At 52.0% G+C, this 23,726-nt stretch overlaps 1 protein-coding gene across 1 annotated transcript in view; it reads left to right on the forward strand.

Moving 5' to 3' along the window:
- Positions 1-866: 866 nt before the first annotated feature.
- Positions 867-23,726, forward strand: part of LOC132814209 (B-cell receptor CD22-like) — a 35,960-nt gene continuing 13,100 nt past the window's right edge. The window contains exons 1-4 of the mRNA XM_060823427.1: positions 867-1,007; positions 1,217-1,298; positions 9,166-9,221; positions 11,971-12,255. Coding sequence (XP_060679410.1) covers positions 1,237-1,298; positions 9,166-9,221; positions 11,971-12,255 — 403 coding nt within the window. The 5' untranslated portion in view covers positions 867-1,007; positions 1,217-1,236. The remainder of the gene's footprint in view (positions 1,008-1,216; positions 1,299-9,165; positions 9,222-11,970; positions 12,256-23,726) is intronic.

Consider the following 23,726-nt stretch of genomic DNA (forward strand, 5'->3'; position numbering starts at 1 on the left):
CTTTGATGATGTGATGTGACACACACAGATTCCAATGATCAATGCCTTCAATAGGTTGCTATTATTATTGTGCTCTGGGAGACAGTGAGGACTGCAGATGCTGGAGATCAGAGCTGAAAAATGTGATGCTGGAAAAGTGCAGCAGGTCAGGCAGCATCCAAGGAGCAGGAGAGTCGACATTTCGGGCATAAGCCCTTCTTTAGGAATGAGGAAGGTATGCCACGACGGCTAAGATAAAAGGTAGGGAGGAGGGACTTGGGGAAGGGGGGTTGGGAATGCGATCGGTGGAAGGAGGTTAAGGTGATGGTGACAGGCCTATCGCATTCCCAACGTCCCTCCCCCAAGTCCCTCCTCCCTACCTTTTATCTTATTGAGCTCTGGGCCTGGTACTCACAAACAGGACAATTCCACTTCAGACTCTCGGTTCCTGTTAGACACAAACAAAACCACTCAGCCCCTTGAGCCAGTTACACTGGACCAGTATGACGACCATCCAGCCCCACAAGCCTTCAGCACAGGACCAGGAGGAGTCACATTCATCCCCTCAGGTCTATGAGAGAGGAATTCAACCCCTTGGACCATGTTAAATGCTGCCCAGGTCTATAGAGAGACCATATCGGAATAGACAAAGGGTTAACAGTATGTTTGTAATCCAGGGCTAATTGCTGCTTTCTCCCTTTGAACCAACTTGCTGCTCTCACTCACAGTGACACATCGGCAATTCTGATTAAATACACAAGGGGAACACCACAGGAAGTGGCTATTCTACCCAGACAGAGTATGTGGGCACTTCCTCCCCAGGCGAGCATTCGGACAGGTCCAGGGTAAGTAAAGTCACAGCAAGAACTTTCTGCCGCGACCAGCAACATTGTTTGCTGATGTTGTGAAGATATATTCCAATGAACGATTTCTATTTAGTAGTGAGATCTGGCTGTAGGGCTCAAGTCTGTCAGACAGAGTATCTTTCTACATCAACAGGCATGGGTAATGCAGAGACAATGGCACAGGTAATGGCATATCCTGAGGAGGTGAAGGCTGCTATAGAAATTCAAATATTTTGTTGTTTTACCTTCTTGAAGCCTCCTGACTCTCTGAGGAGCACCCATCATCCCACAGAGAATCAAAGTAGTCTGCAAGGACGTGGTCTAAAAGCAGTTCTGATCTCTCGAGAGCTGGTGACAAGAGGTGAGGTCTCATTAACTTCTTTCTGTTTCAGAGCTTGAGAGGGTGAGGCTGATGAAATATCTGGGAGCAGACACTGATCAAGAAATTTTACATCCTGCTGTTACTTCTCCAAGGTAATGACATCGTCAGCTCGGACGTGCTCATGGTTAATAATCTTTGTACAAGATTGGTATTATCGAGCTCTGTTTGGGAACCAGTGCAGCAGTGAGGCAGTGTACACACTCATACCTCGTCCTGGTCACCCATCACCCTGTGCTCACTGATATACACTGGCTCCCATCCTGACAACAGTCATGGAGTAACACAGAGATCCCACAGTGTACATTGCAGACCGAGAGGAGGTTACAGAGGGAGGGAGTGGAGAGCGGTGACAGAGAGATGGGAAAGCAATGGTGATTATCATAAAGCTGAAGCTTTGTTAACCAATGGAATTCAGTGAATAAGGATTCAGTCGTGAGGATGAGCTGGAATAAATACTGGGGAATGATGTTTACACTGACACTGCAAGTTCAGTTACAATTTACTGAAACTTATGTTCTTTACTGATTTAGTTAGAATTTCCCACAAAGACAGCACAGGAGCTCCTAGAATAGACAGACTGGTCAGCGTCGCACTTCCTGTTCATTCTCACTGTGCTAGAAACCTCAATAAGGGTGTGAGATAACCGACAGAGAGAAGGGAGAGTGCAGGGCTGACATGTTCCCATGAAGGTGAAGGGCAGGACCAATAGGCTGAGAGAACCCTGAATGTCAGTGGATGCACAGGATTGGATACGGGAAAAAACACCCTTTTGACAGACACCGAGGGCTCAAAACACTGAATGTTTCAGAGGAGAAAATACAGGGGGTTACTGAAAATGGGAATTAGGAGAACAACGAGGGGACATGAAGAAGCAATGGTGGGTACCATTACGGAAAACCCAAAGGTGGTTTATAAGTATATTCGGGGTCAGAGAAGGAGCCGGCCCCATTAGGGACCAAACGGGCAAACTGTGTGTGTGGGGCCAGAAGACACAGCTGAGGTTCAAAATGAGTATGTTGTATCTGTGTTCACTGTAGAGAGGGACAAGGTAAGTCTGGGACTCAGGGAGGGAGAATCTCATGTATTACAGTGAATTAGCATTGAGAAGGAGGAGATATTAACTGTTTTAATGGATCAGTCCCTTTGGCCCAGATCACATGTACCTCAGGCTGCTGTGGGAGGCAAAGGGAGGAGATTGCAGGCACCCCAACATGAAATTACAAATCCTCCCGTTTTGATGTGTTTTGATTTTTGATTGTCACATGCACATCAGTCCAGTGAAAGGTTTTGTGTGCAGTACAGATAGACCAGACTTTACAAAGACCATCGTGTGATTGTACAGAGTGGGGAATACGGCTGCACAGAATTTGTACATAAAGCAAGATGAACATTAGGTTTGAAATTTGAGAGGTCCATTCAGAATCTAACATCAGCAGCAGGGAAGAGGCTGAACTTGAACCTGTCGGTATCTGTGTGGAAGGTTTTGTATCTCCTGCCTGGTGGGAGGGTTGGAAGAGATTAGAACCAGGGTGGGAGGGCTCTCTGATGGTGTTGGCTGTCCCTCTGAGGCAAGGAGAGGTGTACATGGAGACAATGGACAGATGATCAGCTTGTGTGATGGTCTAGGCTGTGTTCACAACCCTCTGTCGTTATTTACAGGCCTGGGCAGAGCAGTTGCTGTTCCAAGACGTGATGTATCCAGCTAGAATGCTCTCCATGGTGCATCTGGAAAGGTGGGTGAGGGGCCTTATGCTGAATTTCCTTCACCTCCTGACATTAACGTGCTTCTTCACCATCACATCTACTTGGGGTGATCCAGGACACATTGTTGGTTATCGTCACTCCGAGGAATTTGATGCTGTCCACCCACTGCTCCTCATCCCCCCTCCACCTTTCTTCCAACCTCTATAACCTCCTCCTGCCCCTACACCCCCTCCCTATCTCCATAATCTCCTCCAGCCCCTACACCCCTACCCTATCTTTGTAACCCCCTGCAGTCCATACACCCCCTCCCTATCTCTATAACCCTGTCCAGTCCTTACACCCCCCCATCTCTGTAACCTCCTCCAACCCCTACACCCCCTCCCTATCTCTGTAACCCTCTCCAGCCCCTACACCCCTCCATATCTCTGTAACCCCCTCCAGCCCCTACACCCCCTCCCTATCTCTGTAACCCCCTCCAACCCCTACACCCCCTCCCTATCTCTGTAACCCTCTCCAGCCCCTGCACCTCTCCCTATCTCTGTAACCCCCTCCAGCTCCTACACCCCTCCCTATCTCTGTAACCCCCTCCAACCCCTACACCCCCTCCCTATCTCTGTCACCTCCTCCAGTGGGTATGAACTTTCGAGATCTCTGTGCTCCTCCGATTCTCGAGTCCCTCCTGATTCCTTGGCTCCATTATTCTCCGATGTGCCTTCAGCTGCCAAGGGGCCCTGAGCCCAGGGATGAGTTCCTAAAACTCTCCAACTGTCATCTCTATCTCTGATGCTTTCTCTTACTCTTTCTTTCTCTCTCTGTATCTCTCTCTTTCCCTTGCTCCCAACGTTTCACCGCAGTATGTCATCAATGTCCTCTCTGACTCAGCCTTTTGTCACCTGTTTCCTGATATCCCCGGTGAACTCAGCGTGAGACGATGGTGGATTCAGATGAACGATCAGTCCTCAGCAAAGGACTCACCTTCATCCCCCTCCGTCCACGCATCAATGAATTTAATACACGCTGTGACATCAAACACTTCTTCCGTTGCCTCAGCCTCCGAGCTTACTTTCACAATCAGGATTCCCGCCCACCTTCCAAGGACCCCTTCGCCCACCTCCAACATACTGCATCCACCTGGACACCCCGCACTGGCCTATTACCTGCCCTCGACCTCTTCATTTCCAACTGCGGCCGGGATATTAACCGCCTCAACCTGTCTACCCCCCTTCCCCCACTCCAACCTCTCACCCTCACAACGCGCAGCCCTCCAATCCCTCTGCTCCAATCCCAACCTCACTATCAAACCAGCAGATAAAGGGGGCACAGCGGTAGTCTGGCGCACTGACCTCTACACCGCTGAAGCCAAACTCCAACTCGAGGACACCTCTTCCTACTGCCCCCTTGACCATGACCCCACCCCCCCATCACCAAACCATCATCTCCCAGACCATACAGAACCTCATCACCTCAGGAGATCTCCCACCCACAGCTTCCAACCTCATAGTCCGGGAACCCCGCACTGCCCGGTTCTACCTCCTTCTCAAGATCCACAAACCTGACCACCCTGGCCTACCCATTGTCTCAGCATGCTCCTGCCCCACTGAATGCATCTCTACCTACCTCGAAACTGTCCTATCCCCCTAGTCCAGGAACTCCCCACATACGTTCGAGACACCACCCACACCCTTCACCTCCTCCAAGACTTCGGTTTCTCCGGCCCCCAATTGCCTCATCTTCACCATGGATATCCAATCACTCTACACCTCCATCCGCCATGACGAGGGCCTCCAAGCCCTCTGTTTTTACCTCTCCCGACGTCCCCAACAGTACCCTTCTACCGACACTCTCATTCGTTTGGCTGAACTGGTCCTCACCCTTAACAATTTCTCCTTCAAATCCTACCACTTCCTCCAGACCAAAGGGGTAGCCATGGGCACCCGTATGGGCCCCAGCTATGCCTGTCTCTTTGTTGGCTACGTAGAACACTCGATCTTCCATAATTACACCGGCACCACTCCCCACCTCTTCCTCCGCTGCATTGATGACTGCATTGGCGCCACCTCGTGCTCCCGTGAGGAGGTTGAGCAATTCATCAACTTCACCAACACATTCCACCCTGATCTTAAATTTACCTGGACCATCTCTGACACCTCCCTCCCCTTCCTGGACATCTCCATCTCCATTAATGACGACCGACTTGATACTGACATTTTTTACAAACCCACCGACTCCCACAGCTACCTGGATTACACCTCTTCCCACCCTACCTCTTGCAAAAATTCCAATTCCCAGGAGGACCAGTTCCACCACAGAACAGACCAGATGGTCTCCTTCTTTAGAGACCGCAATTTCCCTTCCCACGTGGTTAAAGATGCCCTCCAACGTATCTCGTCCACATCCCGCACCTCCACCCTCAGACCCCACCACTCCAACCGTAACAAGGACAGAACGCCCCTGGTGTTCACCTTCCACCCTACCAACCTTCGCATAAACCAAATCATCCGCCGACATTTCCGCCACCTCCAAATGGACCCTACCACCAGGGATATATTTCCCTTCCCACCCCTTTCCGCCTTCCGCAAAGACCATTTCCTCTGTGACTACCTGGTTAGGTCCACGCCCCCCCCCCCCAACGACCCACCCTCCCATCCTGGCACTTTCCCCTGCCACCGCAGGAACTGCAAAACCTGTGCCCACACCTCCTCCCTCACCTCTATCCAAGGCCCTAAGGAGCCTTCCACATCCATCAAAGTTTTACCTGCACATCCACCAATATCATTTATTGTATCCGTTGCTCCAAATGTGGTTTCCCCTACATTGGGGAGACTGGGAGCCTCCCAGCAGAGCGCTTTAGGGAACATCTCCGAGATACCCGCACCAATCAACCACACCGCCCTGTGGCCCAACATTTCAACTGCCCCTCCCACTCTGCCGAGGACATGGTGGTCCTGGGCCTCCTTCACAGCTGCTCCCTCATCACCAGACACCTGGAGGAAGAACGCCTCATCTTCCGCCTCAGAACGCTTCAATCCAGGGCATCAATGTGGAATTCAACAGTTTCCTCATTTCCCCTTCCCCTACCTCACCTCAGTTCCAAATTTCCAGCTCAGCACTGTCCCCATGACCTGTCCTACCTGCCTTTCTTCTTTTCTACCTATCCACTGCACCCTCCCCCGCCTCCGACCTATCACCTTCATCCCCTCCCCCACTCACCTATTGTACTCTATGCTACTTTCTCCCCACCCCCACCCTCCTCTAGTTTATCTCTCCACACTTCAGGCTCTCTGCCTTTATTCCTGATGAAGGGCTTTTGCACGAAACGTCGATTTTACTGCTCCTCGGATGCTGCCTGAACTGCTGTGCTCTTCCAACACTCCCTGCCTTCTGTCAGCCAGCCAATTCTGAATCCAGATAGCCAAATCTCACTGTATCGCATACCTTCTGACTTTATGAGCTTATCAGGGGAACCTTCTCAAATACCTTGCTGAAGTCAATATACACCATATCAACTGCTCAACCTTCATCTCCCTGTCTCGTCACCTCCTCAAAGAACTCAATAAGGTTTGTGAGGCATGACCTGCCCCTTACAAAACCATGCTGACTGCCTTTAATCACGCTATGCTTTTCCAAATAGTCACAAATCCTATCCCTCAGAATTCTTTCCAAAACCTTGCTGACCACAGACGTAAGTAATTGCCAGGGATTTCACCTTTAAGCAACCACCGACCCTCAAACAGATCACTGTTTGTAGCAAACTGCCCAACTTTCAGGACAACACCATACAACCCTGTTATGGTAGACACTGCAAGGTGTGTCAGAGTGTCAACATGGATACCACCATTACACATGAGGACACCGCCCACCGTGTACGTGGCAGGTACTCATGCGACTCAGCCAATGCTGTCTACCTCATACGCTGCAGGCAAGGGTGCCCTGAGGCATGGTACATTGGCAAGACCGAGCAGAGGCTACGTCAACGGATGAATGGACACCACACAATAATCAACAGACAGCAAATGGGATGGCCTCAACTGGGACCTTGGGTTCATGTCACACTACAGGTGACCCCATTGCACTGTACACACACAGACAGACATACACACACACACACACACAGACACTCCTAAACACACATTCCTACAGACGTACACACTCTCCTACTGGCCCATACACTCAAGCAGACCCTTTCTCATCCGCTCACACATACACTTACACATGCACCCTCTCACAGACGTATACCCCTTTACACTCACACACATGCACACACTCTCTCACAGAGACTCGGCGCCCCCCTGCGCAGACAGACACCCACATACACATATAAGTTTGTGGTGTGAATTTGTACTTGCAGAATTACTTTTACTTTGCTCAAAAACTGCATGAATCCATGTAAGATTCTGTAAATCTTTTTTTTAGATTAGATTCGGTCTGCCCACTGTGGGACAGACAGCCTCACACAGGGCAGCTCACACCTTCAATGCATTATCTGGGCTGACATGACGCCAGTTGTTAAAGTTCATTGAGAACATAACTTTTACATGTTTTGCGATTTACACATGAAAGAACTGAAACCAACATGTTCATTCTAAAAGATGAGAGACTTAACAAACAATATATAATTTTAGTTACATCATACTACACTTTTGCTGTAAATTCTGTAACTTGCGATCTTATGCTCCACACCATCTGATGGAGGAGCAGCGCTCTGAAAGCTAATGCTTTGTTGTGTGATTTTTAACTTTGTACACCCCAGTCCAACACTGGCATCTCCAAATCATAATCTAATGATGGCCAGATGAACACTTTTGGACAAACCAATTGGGGTCACTGATATACTTCAGAGAAGGAAATCTGCCATTCCTCTCCAGTCTCACCCTACATGTAACTCCAGACCCACAGCACCCAAAGATCCCTCTGTGTATCAACGCTCCTTAGGGTCCTGCCATTTATTTTATATTTTCCTAAACATTTGTCCTGGAAAAATGCATCACCTCACACTTATGCAGATTAAACTCTATCTGCCATTTCTCTGTCCAACTTTCCAGATGATCGAGATCCTGCTGAATCCATTCACAACCTTCCTCACTATCCACAACTCCACCAAAGTTCACGATGTTTGCAAACTTATTAAACAGACCGCTGACATTATCATCCAAATTATTTATCTGTTTCATAAACTACAGGGGGCCCAGCAGTGGACCCTGTTTAACACCACTGGTCACAGGCCCCCATTTCCCCCACATCTCTCCACAGGGACTCTCTGTGCTCTCTGACCAAGCCAAATTTGTATCTAACTGACCAACTCACCCTGAATCCTGTGTGCCTTTATCTTCGGAGCAAATTTACCATGAGGGACCTTGTCAAATGCTTTAGTAAAATCTGAGTAGACAACATCCACTGCCCTTCCCTCATCAGTCATCCTCATCACTTCCTCAAAGCACTCAATCAAGTTTGTGAGGCAGACTTCCCCTGCATAAAGCCATGGGGATATCCTTCATCGGAACATTCTTTTCCAAGTATGAGTAAATCCTGTCTCTCAGAATCTTCTCCAATAAATACCGATGAGAACTTAAAATAATTTCTAACACTTTTGGAAAAACACTCATTGTTTTCACCTTGCTTGCTTTCTGTGACAGTGCGGCACATCCTTCGCACTGACCTTCTGACAGTGCAACATTGCTTCTGTACGAACCCACTCCGACAGTGTGACACTCCCTCAGCACTGACCCTCCGACAGTGCAACATTCCTTCAGTACTAACCCACCAACAGTGCAGCACTCACTCAGCACTGACCACTCTGACAGTGCGACACTCCCTCAACACTGACCGTCCAACGGTGCAACACTCTTTAAGTACTAAACCAACGACAATGGAGTGCTCCCTCAGCACTAACCACTCCGACAGTGCGACACTCCCTCAGCACTGACCCTCCGACAGTGCAGCACTCCCTCAGCACTGACCCTCCAACAGTGCGGCACTCCCTCAGCACTGACCCTCTGACAGTGCGGCACTCCCTCAGCACTGACCCTCCAACAATGCCCACTCCTTCAGCACTGACCCTCCAATAGTGCCCACTCCCTCAGCACTGACCCTCCGATGGTACAGTTCTCCTTCAGTATTAACCCACTGACAATGCCACACTCCCTCAGTCCTGAGCCCCTCAGATGTCTGCCTTAATGCGGTTGGTTCAGACAGAGAGTATAAATTTCAACAATGATGATGTAAATCTTTTCATGATTTGTCTCCATTTCTCTTCAGGTCTTTGCCAATGAAGTGGTTCCTCCTCTTGTCACTGCTCCTGCCTTCAGTCTGTGGTATGTGTCTTTCTCAATGTACATCTACATATGCAGAGGAGCCTTGTGAGAGAGGAGGGGAGACAGAGAGGGAGAGAGAGAAAGAGAGCGGGGTGGGGGAAGAGAGAGACGGGAGAGAGAGATACACAGAGAAACAGCAAAAGGCAGAAAGGATGAGGAAATATCTGTCGCAAAGACAGACCCTAATTAGAAATTGGAATGTGGAGAGACTGGGATATTATTAAGGGCAGCATGTTAATAAGTTTGACTGGGTGGGATATTAAAGGGAGCAGGGAGTGAGGGGGGGAGTGGGATTAGACTGGGTGGGATATTAAAGGGTGTGGGGAGTGAGGGGGAGAGTGGGATTAGACTGGGTGGGATATTAAAGTGAGCAGGGAGTGAGGGGGAGAGTGGGATTAGTCTGGGTGGGATATTAAAGGAAGCGGGGAGTGAGGGGGAGAGTGGGATTAGACTGGGTGGGATATTAAAGGGAGCGGGGAGTGAGGGGGAGAGTGGGATTAGACTGGGTAGGATATTGAAGGATGTGTGGAGTGAGGGGGAGAGTGGGATTAGACTGGGTGGGATATTAAAGGGAGCGGGAAGTGAGGGGAGAGTGGGATTAGACTGGGTAGGATATTGAAGGATGTGTGGAGTGAGGGGAGAGTGGGATTAGACTGGGTGGGATATTAAAGGGAGTGGGAAATGAGGGGAGAGTGGGATTAGACTGGGTGGGATAGGAAGAGGAATGAGGAGTATTATGACATGGGTATCCCCTCCTGCTTAATTTAAACCTGCAGCACAGGGAAGATTTATCCCCTGCAGTCATCTGTGAAAATCCGAGAGGTCAAGAACTATTTGAAGGAAAAATTAACAACTTTATTTCTAAAGGTATACGAGAGAATAACTATCCAGCAACTGTTTTCATCTCCTTCCTCTAACCTGTCTTTTACTTTCCCTTCTGCAATACTAGTCTCATTAAACCCCGATTAAAATTTACAAAACAAAACTTCTTATCTCAAAAGGCAGCTTTCTGTTCTTCTCTGTATTCCTGTCTTCATTCCTCCTTCTAGGGGATTCTGCTTCACAGGTTATTGATCAATAAAGGTACCTTTAAGAGAGCGATTTTTCAGGCAGTCTCTTCATGCTGCTGGCTTGGCAGCTCTCCTCCCAACTGTTCGATTTTCCTCAGTCTTTTACCCCCAAACAATCGGATTATGTCATTGCCATTTACAATTGTCAAAAAACTAAATTCAAACTTGATTGGAATGTGGTATTTTTCAGGGTATAATTTAAACTGACTGGCCTCACTCAAATTTGTTTTGTCGATTCATGGCAACCCAGCTAACCTAGCTTTTGACCAAGTGTTACATTGTTAGGTCAATGAGAACATTTGGTGCTGTCAGGTTATTCTGTGAGCTTTTAACTCTCTGACAAGTGCAGTTCACCCACATCCTCATAACAGGAGGCAAGGGGGAGCATAGGATTAGTCTGCATGGGATTTCAAATAATTCCTACCTATCTCTGCAGCCTCCTCCAGCCCATACACCACCTCACTATCTCTGTAACCTACTTTGGTCCCTACAGCGCCTCCCTATCTCTGTAACCTCCTCCAGCCCCTACACATCTTCCCTCTCTCTGCCACTTCCTCCAATCCCTACGACCCCTCCCTATCTCTGTAACCCCCTCCAGCATCTACACCCCTACCCTATGTCTGTAACCTCCTCTAGCACGCACACCCCACTATATCTCTACAACCCCATCCACAATCTACAGCACCTCCCTATCTCTGTAAGCCCCTCCAGCCGCACCACTCCCTCCCAATTGCTGTAACCTCCTCCAGCCCCTACACCCCTTCCTTATCTCTGTAACCCCCTCCAGCCCCTACACTCCCTCCCTATCTCTGTAAGCCCCTACAACCCCTCCCTATCTCTGTAACCTCCTCCAGTCCCTACACCCCCTCCACTTGTGTGTGTGTTGGGGAGGGGGGCGGTACAGTGGGAGGGAGCGACCGGAAGGAGAGGCCGTCGGTCAGAGACAGTCCTGAATAACTCCCATTGTGAATTTGGAGAAACGTCTTCACCCAGAGAGTCGGGGGAGAGAGGCGAATGTGGGACTCACTCCCACAGGGAGTTAGAGGGCAGGGCATGTGGGACTCACTCCCACAGGGAGTTAGAGGGCAGGGAATGTGAAACTCACTCCCACAGGGAGTTAGAGGGCGGGGAATGTGGGACTCACTCCCACAGGGAGTTAGAGGGCGGGGAATGTGGGACTCACTCCCACAGGGAGTTAGAGGGCGGGGAATGTGAGACTCACTCCCACAGGGAGTTAGAGGGCGGGGAATGTGGGACTCACTCCCACAGGGAGTTAGAGGGCGGAGAATGTGGGACTCACTCCCCCAGGGAGTTAGAAGGTGGGACTCACTCCCACAGGGAGTTAGAGGGCGGGGAATGTGGGACTCACTCCCACAGGGAGTTGGAGGGTGGGGAATGTGGGACTCACTCCCAAAGGGAGTTAGAGGGCAGGGAATGTGAGACTCAATCCGACAACTCCCTGTGGAAGTGAATCCTTTCCATGCATTGGTGCAGGGGAAGCTGGTTAAACACACGAGGGAGAGAGGGAGATGAAGATGAGGTGCTGAGGAAGCTGATCTGGAGCAGAAACCCTAGCATGGAGCAGAGAGGCCGAATGGAAAATTCAGTGACAACACCATCAGTAAAACATTTCCCACCATGTCAACACTAACCGGATTGGTAACACATCTCTGTTTCAGATAAACCGAGAGATTTTCAGATTGTACACAGTGTGAATGGTGACGATAAGAGAGATTTAACGTCTGTGAATGAGCGGGACACTGTGAATATTAGCTGTACCAGTCAGAACAGTGACCCTGCAGTCTCAGGGTACAGCTGGTACAGACACACTCAGAACAAGCCAGTCAGCGGGCAGATACTGCTGTTTGAAAGCATCACCAAGGACGACAGTGGGAATTATCAATGTGAGGCTAGAAACAACGTTGGGACAGGGAGATCACACACCATCACCATCAGAGTGCAGTGTGAGTATCCCCAGAAACACAGCTCCTGAATTCATTCACCTGGTATTTCCAAACCTGGTCAAACAGCTTCTGGACAGAAACCATTAAAGGGCACATGCAGATAGAGTGCGGCACTGTCGGAGGGTCAGTGCTGATGGAGTGCCGCACTGTCAGAGGGTCAGTGCTGAGCGAGTGGGCACTGTTGGAGGGTCAGTGCTGAGGGAGCACTGCAATGTCGGAGGGTCACTGCTGAGGGAGTGCCGTACTGTCGGAGGGTCAGTGCTGAGGGAGTGCCGCGCTGTCGGAGGGTCAGAGCTCAGGGAGTGGGCACTGTGGAGGGTCAGTGCTGACAGAGTGGGCATTGTCGGAGGGTCAGTACTCAGGGAGTGCCGCACTGTGGGAAGGTCAGTCCTGAGTGAGTGGGCACTGTGGAGAATCAGTGCTGAGGGAGTGCCGCACTGTCGGAGGGTCACTGCTGAGGGAGTGCCGCACTGTTGGAGGGTCAGTGCTGAGGGAGTGCCACACTGTCGGAGGTTCAGTGCTGAGGAAATGCCACACTGTCGGAGGTTCAGTGCTGAGGAAATGGGCACTGTCGTAGGGTCAGTGCTGAGGGAGTGCCGCACTGTCGGTGGGTCAGTGCTGAGGGAGTGTCGCACTGTTGGAGGGTCAGTGCTGAAGGAGTGCCGCACTGTCGGTGGGTCAGTGCTGAGGGAGTTGGCACTGTCGGAGGGTCAGTGCTGAGGGAGTGGGCACTGTTGGAGGGTCAGTGCTGAGGGAGTGCCGTACTGTAGGTAGCTCAGTGCTGAAGGAGTGGGCACTGTCGGAGGGTCAGTGCTGAAGGAGTGGGCACTGTCGGTGGGTCAGTGCCGAAGGAGTGGGCACTGTTGGAGGTTCAGTGCTGAGAGAGTGGGTGCTGTCGGACGGTCAGTGCTGAGGGAGTGGGCACTGTCGGAGGGTCAGTGTGGAAGGAGTAGGCACTGTGGAGTGTCAGTGCTGAGGGAGTGCCGCACTGTCGGAGGGTCAGTGCTGAGTGAGTGGGTACCGTGGAGGGTCAATGCTGAAGGAGTGCCGCACTGTCGGAGGGTCACTGCTGAGCGAGTGCAGCACTGTCGGTGGGTCAGTGCTGAGGGAGTGCCGTACTGTCGGAGGGTCAGTGCTGAGGGAGTGTCGCACTGTCGGAGGGTCAGTGCTAAGGGAGTGCATCATTGTCGGAGGGTCAGGGCTGAGGGAATGCTGCACTGTCAGAGGATCAGTGCTGAGGGAGTGGGCACTGTCGGAGAGTCAGTGCTGAGGGAGTGGGCACTGTTGGACGGTCAGTGCTGAGGGAGTGTCGCACTGTCGGAGGGTAAGTGCTGAGCGAGTGTGGCACTGTCGGAGGGTCAGTGCTGAGGGAGTGCATCACTGTCGGAGGGTCAGTGCTGAGGGAGTGCCGTACTGTCGGAGGGTCAGTGCTGAGGGAGTGCATCACTGTCGGAGGGTCAGGGCTGAGGGAGTGCCGTACTGTCGGAGGGTCAGTGCTGAGGAAATGCCGCACTGTCGGAGGGTCAGTGCTGAGAGAGTGCCGCACTGTCGGAGGGTCAGTGCTGAGGTAGTGGGCACTGTCAGAGGGTCAGTGCTGAGGGAATGCTGCACTGTCGGAGGGTCAGGGCTGAGGGAATGCCGCACTGTCGGAGGGTCAGTGCTGAGGGAGTGCTGCACTGTCGGTGGGTCAGTGCTGAGGGAGTGTCGCACTGTCGGAGGTTCAGTACTGAAGGAGTGGGCACTGTCGGAGGGTCAGTGCTGAAGGAGTGTGCACTGTTGGTGGGTCAGTGCTGAGGGAGTGGGCAGAGTCGGAGCGTCAGTGCTGAGGGAGTGGGCACTGTTGAATGGTCAGTGCTGAGGGAGTGGGCACTGTCGGAGGATCAGTGCTGATGGAGTGGGTCCTGTTGGAGGGTCCAATCCCTACACACCCTCCCTGTCTCTGTGACCCCCTCCAATCCCTTCCACCCCCGCCCTATCTCTGTAACCTCCTCCATCCCTTCCACCCCCTACCTATCTCTGTAACCTCCTCCATCCCTTCCACCCCGTCCCTATCTCTGTAACCTCCTCTATCCCTTCCACCCCCTCCCTATCTCTGTAACCTCCTCCATCCCCTCCACCCCCTCCTATCTCTGTAACCCTCTCTAGCCCCTCCATCCTCTCCCTATCTCTGTAACCCCCACCAATCAATACACCCCCTCCCTATCTCTGTAACCTCCTCCAGCCCCTACACCCCCTCCCTGTCTCTGTAACCTCCTCGAGTCCTGGCCTCTAGAGTAGCACCTGAATCCCACCACCGGCTCTGCTTTCAGCCGCCTATGACCCTGAGCTCAGATATTCCCTCGCTTCACCCCTCCATCTCCCTCTTTCCTCTCAGACATTGAGGAAAGCCGACCTCTTCTCCTGATGTTGTTGAAGCAACTTGCAGTCTCATTGCTGTTTCATCCTTTTCAATACAACACCTTATGGAGCAGGCGCTATGTCAGTGCAGGTTGAGTGTTGTTACCTTTTTTTTGTCACATTTCCTGGTTTCATTTCTGATCAGCAATCTTTCTGATGTTCCCCCACCCCACCCCTCAGAGACCCCCTGTCTCCTGTGGACCCGGATATGTGAGGGATTCTGAAATCTCGGAATCACGTCTCTCTCTCTCTCTCTCCCCACAGACGGACCGAGAAACGTGGGGATTATTTCTGAGGATACAGTGAAGGAGGGGACCGAGATCACGTTAACGTGTCGAGGTGAAGCCAACCCCCCGGTTCATACCTACAGCTGGAGGAAAATGTGCAACAGACAACGGAAAGGTCTGGGAGAAAATAACGACACGATTAGGATTCAACCCACCAGGAATGATACATCTTGTAGCTACATCTGTACAGCAGGGAATTCTGTCAGCTCCCGGGATTCTACACCCAAACACATTAATGTACAGTGTAAGTAAAGATGGTGTGGGATAACCAGAAAATAGCCCCCAGACCACACTCGGAGCACTGTGTTTAGATCCCTGGTCACCACAGTACAGTTGGATAGTCAGGCATGGGATTTGGGAGAATGTGCCATGATGTTCCACAGCTTTATCCCTCTCCCTGACCTGAATCGAGCTGTAATTCCTCTTATAGATGGTCCTGGAGATGTTACCATTGTTCGCAATGAGCCACAGGGAGAGGTGAAGGAGGGAGACCGGGTTACCCTGACCTGTAACTCCAGGAGTAATCCAGGAGCTCTCTACACCTGGTATAAGGACAGTGTGAACACAGCAGCTAACAAGGGGACAGGGAACATCCTGACCATTCGCTCCATCACCCCAACGGAATCTGGAGATTATTACTGCAAAGCGGAAAACGTTATTGGAAGACAAACTTCAAAGAGCTTCAGGATCGAGGTGCTCTGTGAGTGACATTCCCAGGTTGACCTTTTCCCAATGTAAACTCCCCGGTCTCTGTCACTACTCACTGCATGAGAGCTCCTTATCCAAAACCTCACTGTCCCCCGGTCTCTGAACTCACAGCGAGTCCCTTTCCCCAGTCACCCTCCTCTCACTCCCTCTCCTGCATCGTTCCCCAGTCCAGCAACACATCGATTGTAAAACTCCCATTCTTGGCATTCAACATCCTCCATCACCGCCTTCCTCTCTCTGTAACCCCCTCCAGTCCCTACACTCCCTCCCTATCTCTGTAACCCCCTCCAGCCCCTACACTCTGTCCCTATCTCGAGAAACACCTCCAGCCCCTATATCCCCTCCCTATCTCTGTAAACCCCTCCAGCCCCTACACCCCCTCCCTATCTCTGTAACCCCCTCCAGGCACGACACCCCCTCCCTATCTCTGTAACCCGCTCCAGCCCCTACACCCCCTCCCTATCTCTGTCGACCCCAACATCCCGTACAACCCCTCCCTATCTCTGTAATGCCCTCCAGCACCTCCACCCCCTCCGTATTTCTGTAACCCCCTCCAGCCGCTACTCCCCCTCCCTTTCTCTGTAACCCCCTCCAGCCCCTACACCCCCTCCCTATCTCTGCAACCCCCTCCAGACCCTACACCCCCTCCCTTTCTCTGTAATCATATCCAGCCCCTACACCACCTCCCTATCTCTGTTACCTCATCCAGCTGCTACACCCCCTCCCTATCTCTGTAACCCAATCCAGCCCCTACACCCCCTCCCTATCTCTGTAACCCCCTCCAGTCCCTACGCCCCCTCCCTATCTCTGTAACCCCCTCCAGCCCCTACATCTGCTCCCTATCTCTGTAACCCCCTCCAGCCCCTACATCCCTCCCTATCTCTAACCCCCTCCAGGCCCTACACCCCCTCCCTATCTCTGTAACCCCCTCCAGCCCCTACACCCCCTCCCTATCTCAGTAACCCCCTCCAGCCCCTACAATCCCTCACTATCTCTGTAACTCCCTCCAGCCCCTACACCCCCTCCCTGTCTCTGTAACTCCCTCCAGTCCCTACACCCCCTCCCTACTCTGGCCTCTAGAGTAGCACCTGAATCCCACCACCGGCTCTGCTATCAGCCGCCTCTGACCCTGAGCTCAGATATTCCCTCGCTTCACCCCTCCATCTCCCTCTTTCCTCTCAGACATTGAGGAAAGCCGACCTCTTCTCCTGATATTGTTGAAGCAACTTGCAGTCACATTACTGTTTCATCCTTTTCAATGCAACACCTTCTTCAGCAGGCGCTACATAAATGAAGGTTGTGTGTTGTTGCCTCTTTATTTGTCACATTTCCTGGTTTCATTTCTGATCAGCAATCTTTCTGGTGTTCCCCCAACCTGCCTTTCGGAGCCCCCTGTCTCCTGTGGACCCGAATATGTGAGGGATTCTGAAATCTCGGAATCAGCTCTCTCTCTCTCTCTCTCCCCACAGATGGACCGAGAAACGTGTAAGTAAAGAGGATGTGGGATAACCAGAAAATAGCCTTAGACCAAACTCGGAACACTGTGTTCAGATCCCTGGTCACCATACTACAGCTGGATAGTCAGGCATGGGATTTGGGAGAATGTTCCATGATGTTCCACAGCTTTATCCCTCTCCCTGACCTGAATCGAGCTGTAATTCCTCTTATAGATGGTCCTGGAGATGTTACCATTGTTCGCAATGAGCCACAGGGAGAGGTGAAGGAGGGAGACCGGGTTACCCTGACCTGTAACTCCAGGAGTAATCCAGGAGCTCTCTACACCTGGTATAAGGACAATGTGAACACAGCAGCTAACAAGGGGACAGGGAACACCCTGACCATTCGCTCCATCACCCCAACGGAATCTGGAGATTATTACTGCAAAGCGGAAAACATTATTGGAAGACAAACTTCAAAGAGCTTCAGGATCGAGGTGCTCTTAGATTAGACTTACAGTGTGGAAACAGGCCCTTCGGCCCAACAAGTCCACACCGACCCGCCGAAGCGCAACCAACCCATACCCCTACATTTACCCCTTACCTAACAATACGGGCAATTTAGCGTGGCCAATTCACCTGACCTGCACATCTTTGTGACTGTGGGAGGAAACCGGAGCACCCGGAGGAAACCCACGCAGACACGGGGAGAACGTGCAAACTCCACACAGTCAGTCGCCGGGTCTACAGGCGCTGTGAGGCAGCAGTGCTAACCACTGTGCCACCGTGCCGCTTGATGTCACTCTGTGAGTGACATTCCCAGGTTGACCTTTTCCCAATGTAAACTCCCCGGTCTCTGTCACTACTCACTGCATGAGAGCTCCTTATCCAAAACCTCACTGTCCCCCGGTCTCTGAACTCACAGCGAGTCCCTTTCTCCAATCACCCCCCTCTCACTCCCTCTCCTGCATCATTCCCCAGTCCAGCAATATCTCGATTTTCCAATTCCCACTCGTCACTTTCAAATCCATCCATCACCCCCTCCCTATGTCTGTATCCTCTTCCAGCCCCTATATCCCTTCCCCCTGTAACTACCTCCAATCCCTAATCAGTCCCTATCTTTATAACCTCCTCCATCCCCTACATCCCTCTCTATCTCTGCGTGCTCCTCCAGCCCTTACACATCTCTCTATCTCCCTAACCATCTCTAGCCTTGACCCCCCCTCCCTATCTCTGTAAACCGCTCCAGCCCTGACACCCCTCCCTATCTCTGTAACCACTACCAGTCCCTACACCCCCTCCCTATCTTTGTAACCCCCTCCAACCCCTACAACCCCCCGTGTCTCTCTAACCTCCTCCAAACCTTGACCAATCTCTATCTCTGTAACCTGCACCAGCCCTGACACCCCCTCCCTATCTCTGTAATCTTCTGGCCACTGAACACTCTCCCCATCTCTGAACCCCCTCCATATCTTTTAATCTCCTCCAGCTCCATCACTCCATCCCTATCTCTGTAACCCCCTCCAGCCCCTACACCCCCCTCCCTATCTCTGTAACCTCCTCCAGCCCCTACACCCCCTCCCTATCTCTGTAACCCCTCTCCAGCCCCTACACCCCTCCCTATCTCTGTAACCACTACCAGCCCCAACACCCATTCCCTATCTTTGTAACCCCTCCGTGTCTCTCTAACCTCCTCCAAACCTTGACCAATGTCTATCTCTGTAACCTGCACCAGCCTCTTCAGACCCTCCCTATCTCTATCATCTGCTCTAACTCCTACACCCCTCCCTGTCTCTGTACTTTCCTCCAGCTCCTACATCCCCACCCTATCTCTGTAAACTCCTTCAGCCCCTACACCATATCTCTGTGCCCTCCTCTAATCCCTATATCTACTCCCTATCTCTGTGACCCCCTCCAGACCGTAGATCTCCTCCCTATGTCTGTAACCCCCTCCCTACCTCTGTAACTCCTCCAGCCTCTAGATCCCCTTCCTATCTCTGTAACCCCCTCCATCCGCGGGATCCCCTCCCTATTTCTGTAACCCTCAACAACCCCTTCCTATCTCTGTAACGACCTCCAGCTCCTATAACCCTCCCTATCTCCATAACACCCTCCAGCCCCTAACCCCCTCCTCCCTCTCTCTGTAACCCCCTCCAGCCTCGACACCCCCTCCCTATCTCTGTAACCCCCTCCATCCCTGACACCCTCTTCATATTTCTGTAACCCCCTACGCGCCATCCCTATCTCTATAACCCTTCACCAGCCCTTATGCCCCCTCCCTATCTCTGTAACCCACTCCAGCCCCAACCACCTCCCTATCACTGTAAGCCCTCCAGCTCCTACACCCCGTTCCTATCACTGTAAGCCCTCCAGCCCCTACACCCCCTCCCTATCTCTTTAACCCCTTGTAGCCTTTACACCCTTTCCCTATCTCCGTAACCCCCTCCAGTCCCTACACCCCCTCCCTATTTCTGTAACCACCTCCCGCCCCTAAACCCCCTCGCTATCTCTGTAACCCGCTCCCGCCCCTACACCCCATCCCTATCTCTGTAACCACCTCCAGCTCCTACACCCCATCCCTATCTCTGTAACCCCCTCCTGCTCCTACACCCCCTCCCTATCTCTGTAACCCCCTCCAGCCGCTACACCCCCTCCTAATTTCTTTAACACTCTCCAGTTCCTATACTCTCTCCCTGTCTCTGTACTCTCCTCCAGCCCCTCCACCCCTCCCAATCTCTGTAACCCCCGCTAGCCCCGACACTCTCTCCCTATCTCTGTGAGCCCCTCCACACCCTTCCTATCTCTATAACCTCCTTCAGCCCCTACACGCCTCCCTGCTTTGTAAACCCTCCAGTCCCTACACATCCTCCCTATCTCTGTATCCCCCTCCAGTCCCTACGCCCCCTCCCTATCACTGTAACCCCTCCAGCCCCTTCCTATCTCTGTAACACCCTTTAGCCCCTACACCCCCTTCCTATCCGTGTAACCTCCTCCAGTCACTACACCCCGTCCCTATCTCTGTAACCCCCTCCAGCCCCTACACCCACTCCCTGTCTCTGTAACACCCTTTAGCCCCTACACCCCCTTCCTATCTCTGTAACACCCTTTAGCCCCTACACCCCCTTCCTATCACTGCAACCCCCTCCAGCCCCCACAACCCCTCACTATCTCTGTAACCCCCTCCAGCCCCCACAACCCCTCCCTATCTCTGTAACCCCCTCCAGCCCCTACACCCCCTCCCTATCTCTGTAACCACCTCCAGTCCCTACACCCCCTCCCTATCTCTGTAACCTCCTCGAGTCCTGGCCTCTAGAGTAGCACCTGAATCCCACCACCGGCTCTGCTTTCAGCCGCCTATGACCCTGAGCTCAGATATTCCCTCGCTTCACCCCTCCATCTCCCTCTTTCCTCTCAGACATTGAGGAAAGCCGACCTCTTCTCCTGATGTTGTTGAAGCAACTTGCAGTCACATTACTGTTTCACCCTTTTCAATCCAACACCTTCTTCAACAGACGCTACGTAAATTCAGAGATTGTATTGTTGACATGTCATTTTTCCGGGTTTCATTTCTGATCAGCAATCTTTCTGGTGTTCCCCCACCCCACCCCTCAGAGCCTCCCTGTCTCCTGTGGACCCGGATATGTGAGGGATTCTGAAATCTCCGAATCACGTCTCTCTCTCTCTCTCCCCACAGACGGACCGAGAAACGTGGAGATTATTTCTGAGGATGCAGTGAAGGAGGGGACCGAGATCACGTTAACGTGTCGAGGTGAAGCCAAACCCCCGGTTCATACCTACAGCTGGAGGAAAATGTGCAACAGAGAACGGAAAGATCTGCGAGAAAATACCGACACGATTAGGATTCAACCCACCAGGAATGATGCATCTTGTAGCTACATCTGTACAGCACGGAATTCTGTCAGCTCCCGGAATTCTACACCCAAACACATTAATGTACAGTGTAAGTAAAGAGGGTGTGGGATATACAGAAAATAGCCTCAGACCAAACTCGGAACACTGTGTTCAGATCCCTGGTCACCATACTACAGCTGGATAGTCAGGCATGGGATTTGGGAGAATGTTCCATGATGTTCCACAGCTTTATCCCTCTCCCTGACCTGAATTGAGCTGTAATTCCTCTTATAGATGGTCCTGGAGATGTTACCATTGTTCGCAATGAGCCACAGGGAGAGGTGAAGGAGGGAGACCGGGTTACCCTGACCTGTAACTCCAGGAGTAATCCAGGAGCTCTCTACACCTGGTATAAGGACAATGTGAACACAGCAGCTAACAAGGGGACAGGGAACATCCTGACCATTCGCTCCATCACCCCAACGGAATCTGGAGATTATTACTGCAAAGCGGAAAACGTTATTGGAAGACAAACTTCAAAGAGCTTCAGGATCGAGGTGCTCTGTGAGTGACATTCCCAGGTTGACCTTTTCCCAATGTAAACTCCCCGGTCTCTGTCACTACTCACTGCATGAGAGCTCCTTATCCAAAACCTCACTGTCCCCCGGTCTCTGAACTCACAGCGAGTCCCTTTCCCCAATCACCCTCCTCTCACTCCCTCTCCTGCATCGTTCCCCAGTCCAGCAACACATCGATTATAAACTTCCCACTCAACACTTTCAAATTCATCCATCACCCCCTCCCTATATCTATATCCTCTTCCAGGCCCTATATCCCTTCCCCCTGTAACTACCTCCAATCCCTAATCAGTCCCTATCTTTATAACCTCCTCCATCCCCTACATCCCTCTCTATCTTTGCGTGCTCCTTCAGCCCTTACACATCTCTCTATCTCCCTAACCATCTCTAGCCTTGACCCCCCTCCCTATCTCTGTAAACCGCTCCAGCCCTGACACCCCCTCCCTATCTCTGTAATCTTCTGGCCACTGAACACTCTCCCCATCTCTGAACCCCCTCCATATCTTTTAATCTCCTCCAGCTCCATCACTCCATCCCTATCTCTGTAACCCCCTCCAGCCCCTACACCCCCCTCCCTATCTCTGTAACCTCCTCCAGCCCCTACACCCCCTCCCTATCTCTGTAACCCCTCTCCAGCCCCTACACCCCCTCCCTATCTCTGTAACCACTACCAGCCCCAACACCCATTCCCTATCTTTGTAACCCCCTCCAACCCTCCGTGTCTCTCTAACCTCCTCCAAACCTTGACCAATGTCTATCTCTGTAACCTGCACCAGCCTCTTCAGACCCTCCCTATCTCTATCATCTGCTCTAACTCCTACACCCCTCCCTGTCTCTGTACTTTCCTCCAGCTCCTACATCCCCACCCTATCTCTGTAAACTCCTTCAGCCCCTACACCATATCTCTGTGACCTCCTCTAATCCCTATATCCACTCCCTATCTCTGTGACCCCCTCCAGACCATAGATCTCCTCCCTATGTCTGTAACCCCCTCCCTACCTCTGTAACTCCTCCAGCCTCTAGATCCCCTTCCTATCTCTGTAACCCCCTCCCTCCGCGGGATCCCCTCCCTATTTCTGTAACCCTCAACAACCCCTTCCTATCTCTGTAACGACCTCCAGCTCCTATAACCCTCCCTATCTCCATAACACCCTCCAGCCCCTAACCCCCTCCTCCCTCTCTCTGTAACCCCCTCCAGCCTCTACACCCCCTCCCTATCTCTGTAACCCCCTCCATCCCTGACACCCTCTTCATATTTCTGTAACCCCCTACACGCCATCCCTATCTCTATAACCCTTCACCAGCCCTTATGCCTCTTCCCTATCTCTGTAACCTCCTACAGCCCCTACAACCCCTCCCTATCTCTGTAACCCACTCCAGCCCCAACCAACTCCCTATCACTGTAACCCCTCCATCCCCTCCCTATCTCTTTAACCCCTTGTAGCCTTTACACCCTTTCCCTATCTCTGTAACCACCTCCCGCCCCTAAACCCCCTCGCTATCTCTGTAACCCCCTCCCGCCCATACACCCCATCCCTATCTCTGTAACCACCTCCAGCTCCTACACCCCATCCCTATCTCTGTAACCCCCTCCAGCCGCTACACCCCCTCCTAATTTCTTTAACACTCTCCAGTTCCTCTCCTCTCTCCATGTCTCTGTACTCTCCTCCAGCCCCTCCAAATCTCTGTAACCCCCGCTAGCCCCGACACTCTCTCCCTATCTCTGTGAGCCCCTCCACACCCTTCCTATCTCTATAACCTCCTTCAGCCCCTACACGCCTCCCTGCTTTGTAAACCCTCCAGTCCCTACACATCCTCCCTATCTCTGTATCACCCTCCAGTCCCTACGCTCCCTCCCTATCACTGTAACCCCCTCCAGCCCCTTCCTATCTCTGTAACACCCTTTAGCCCCTACACCCCCTTCCTATCCGTGTAACCTCCTCCAGTCACTACACCCCCTCCCTATCTCTGTAACCCCCTCCAGCCCCTACACCCCCTCCCTGTCTCTGTAACACCCTTTAGCCCCTACACCCCCTCCCTGTCTCTGTAACACCCTTTAGCCCCTACACCCCCTTCCTATCTCTGCAACCTCCTCCAGCCCCCACAAGCCCTCACTATCTCTGTAACCCCCTCCAGCCCCCACAACCCCTCCCTATCTCTGTAACCCCCTCCAGCCCCTACACCCCCATCTCTGTAACCACCTCCAGTCCCTA

The sequence above is a fragment of the Hemiscyllium ocellatum genome, unplaced genomic scaffold (assembly GCF_020745735.1).
Source record: "Hemiscyllium ocellatum isolate sHemOce1 unplaced genomic scaffold, sHemOce1.pat.X.cur. scaffold_752_pat_ctg1, whole genome shotgun sequence".
Classification (NCBI taxonomy): domain Eukaryota; kingdom Metazoa; phylum Chordata; class Chondrichthyes; order Orectolobiformes; family Hemiscylliidae; genus Hemiscyllium; species Hemiscyllium ocellatum.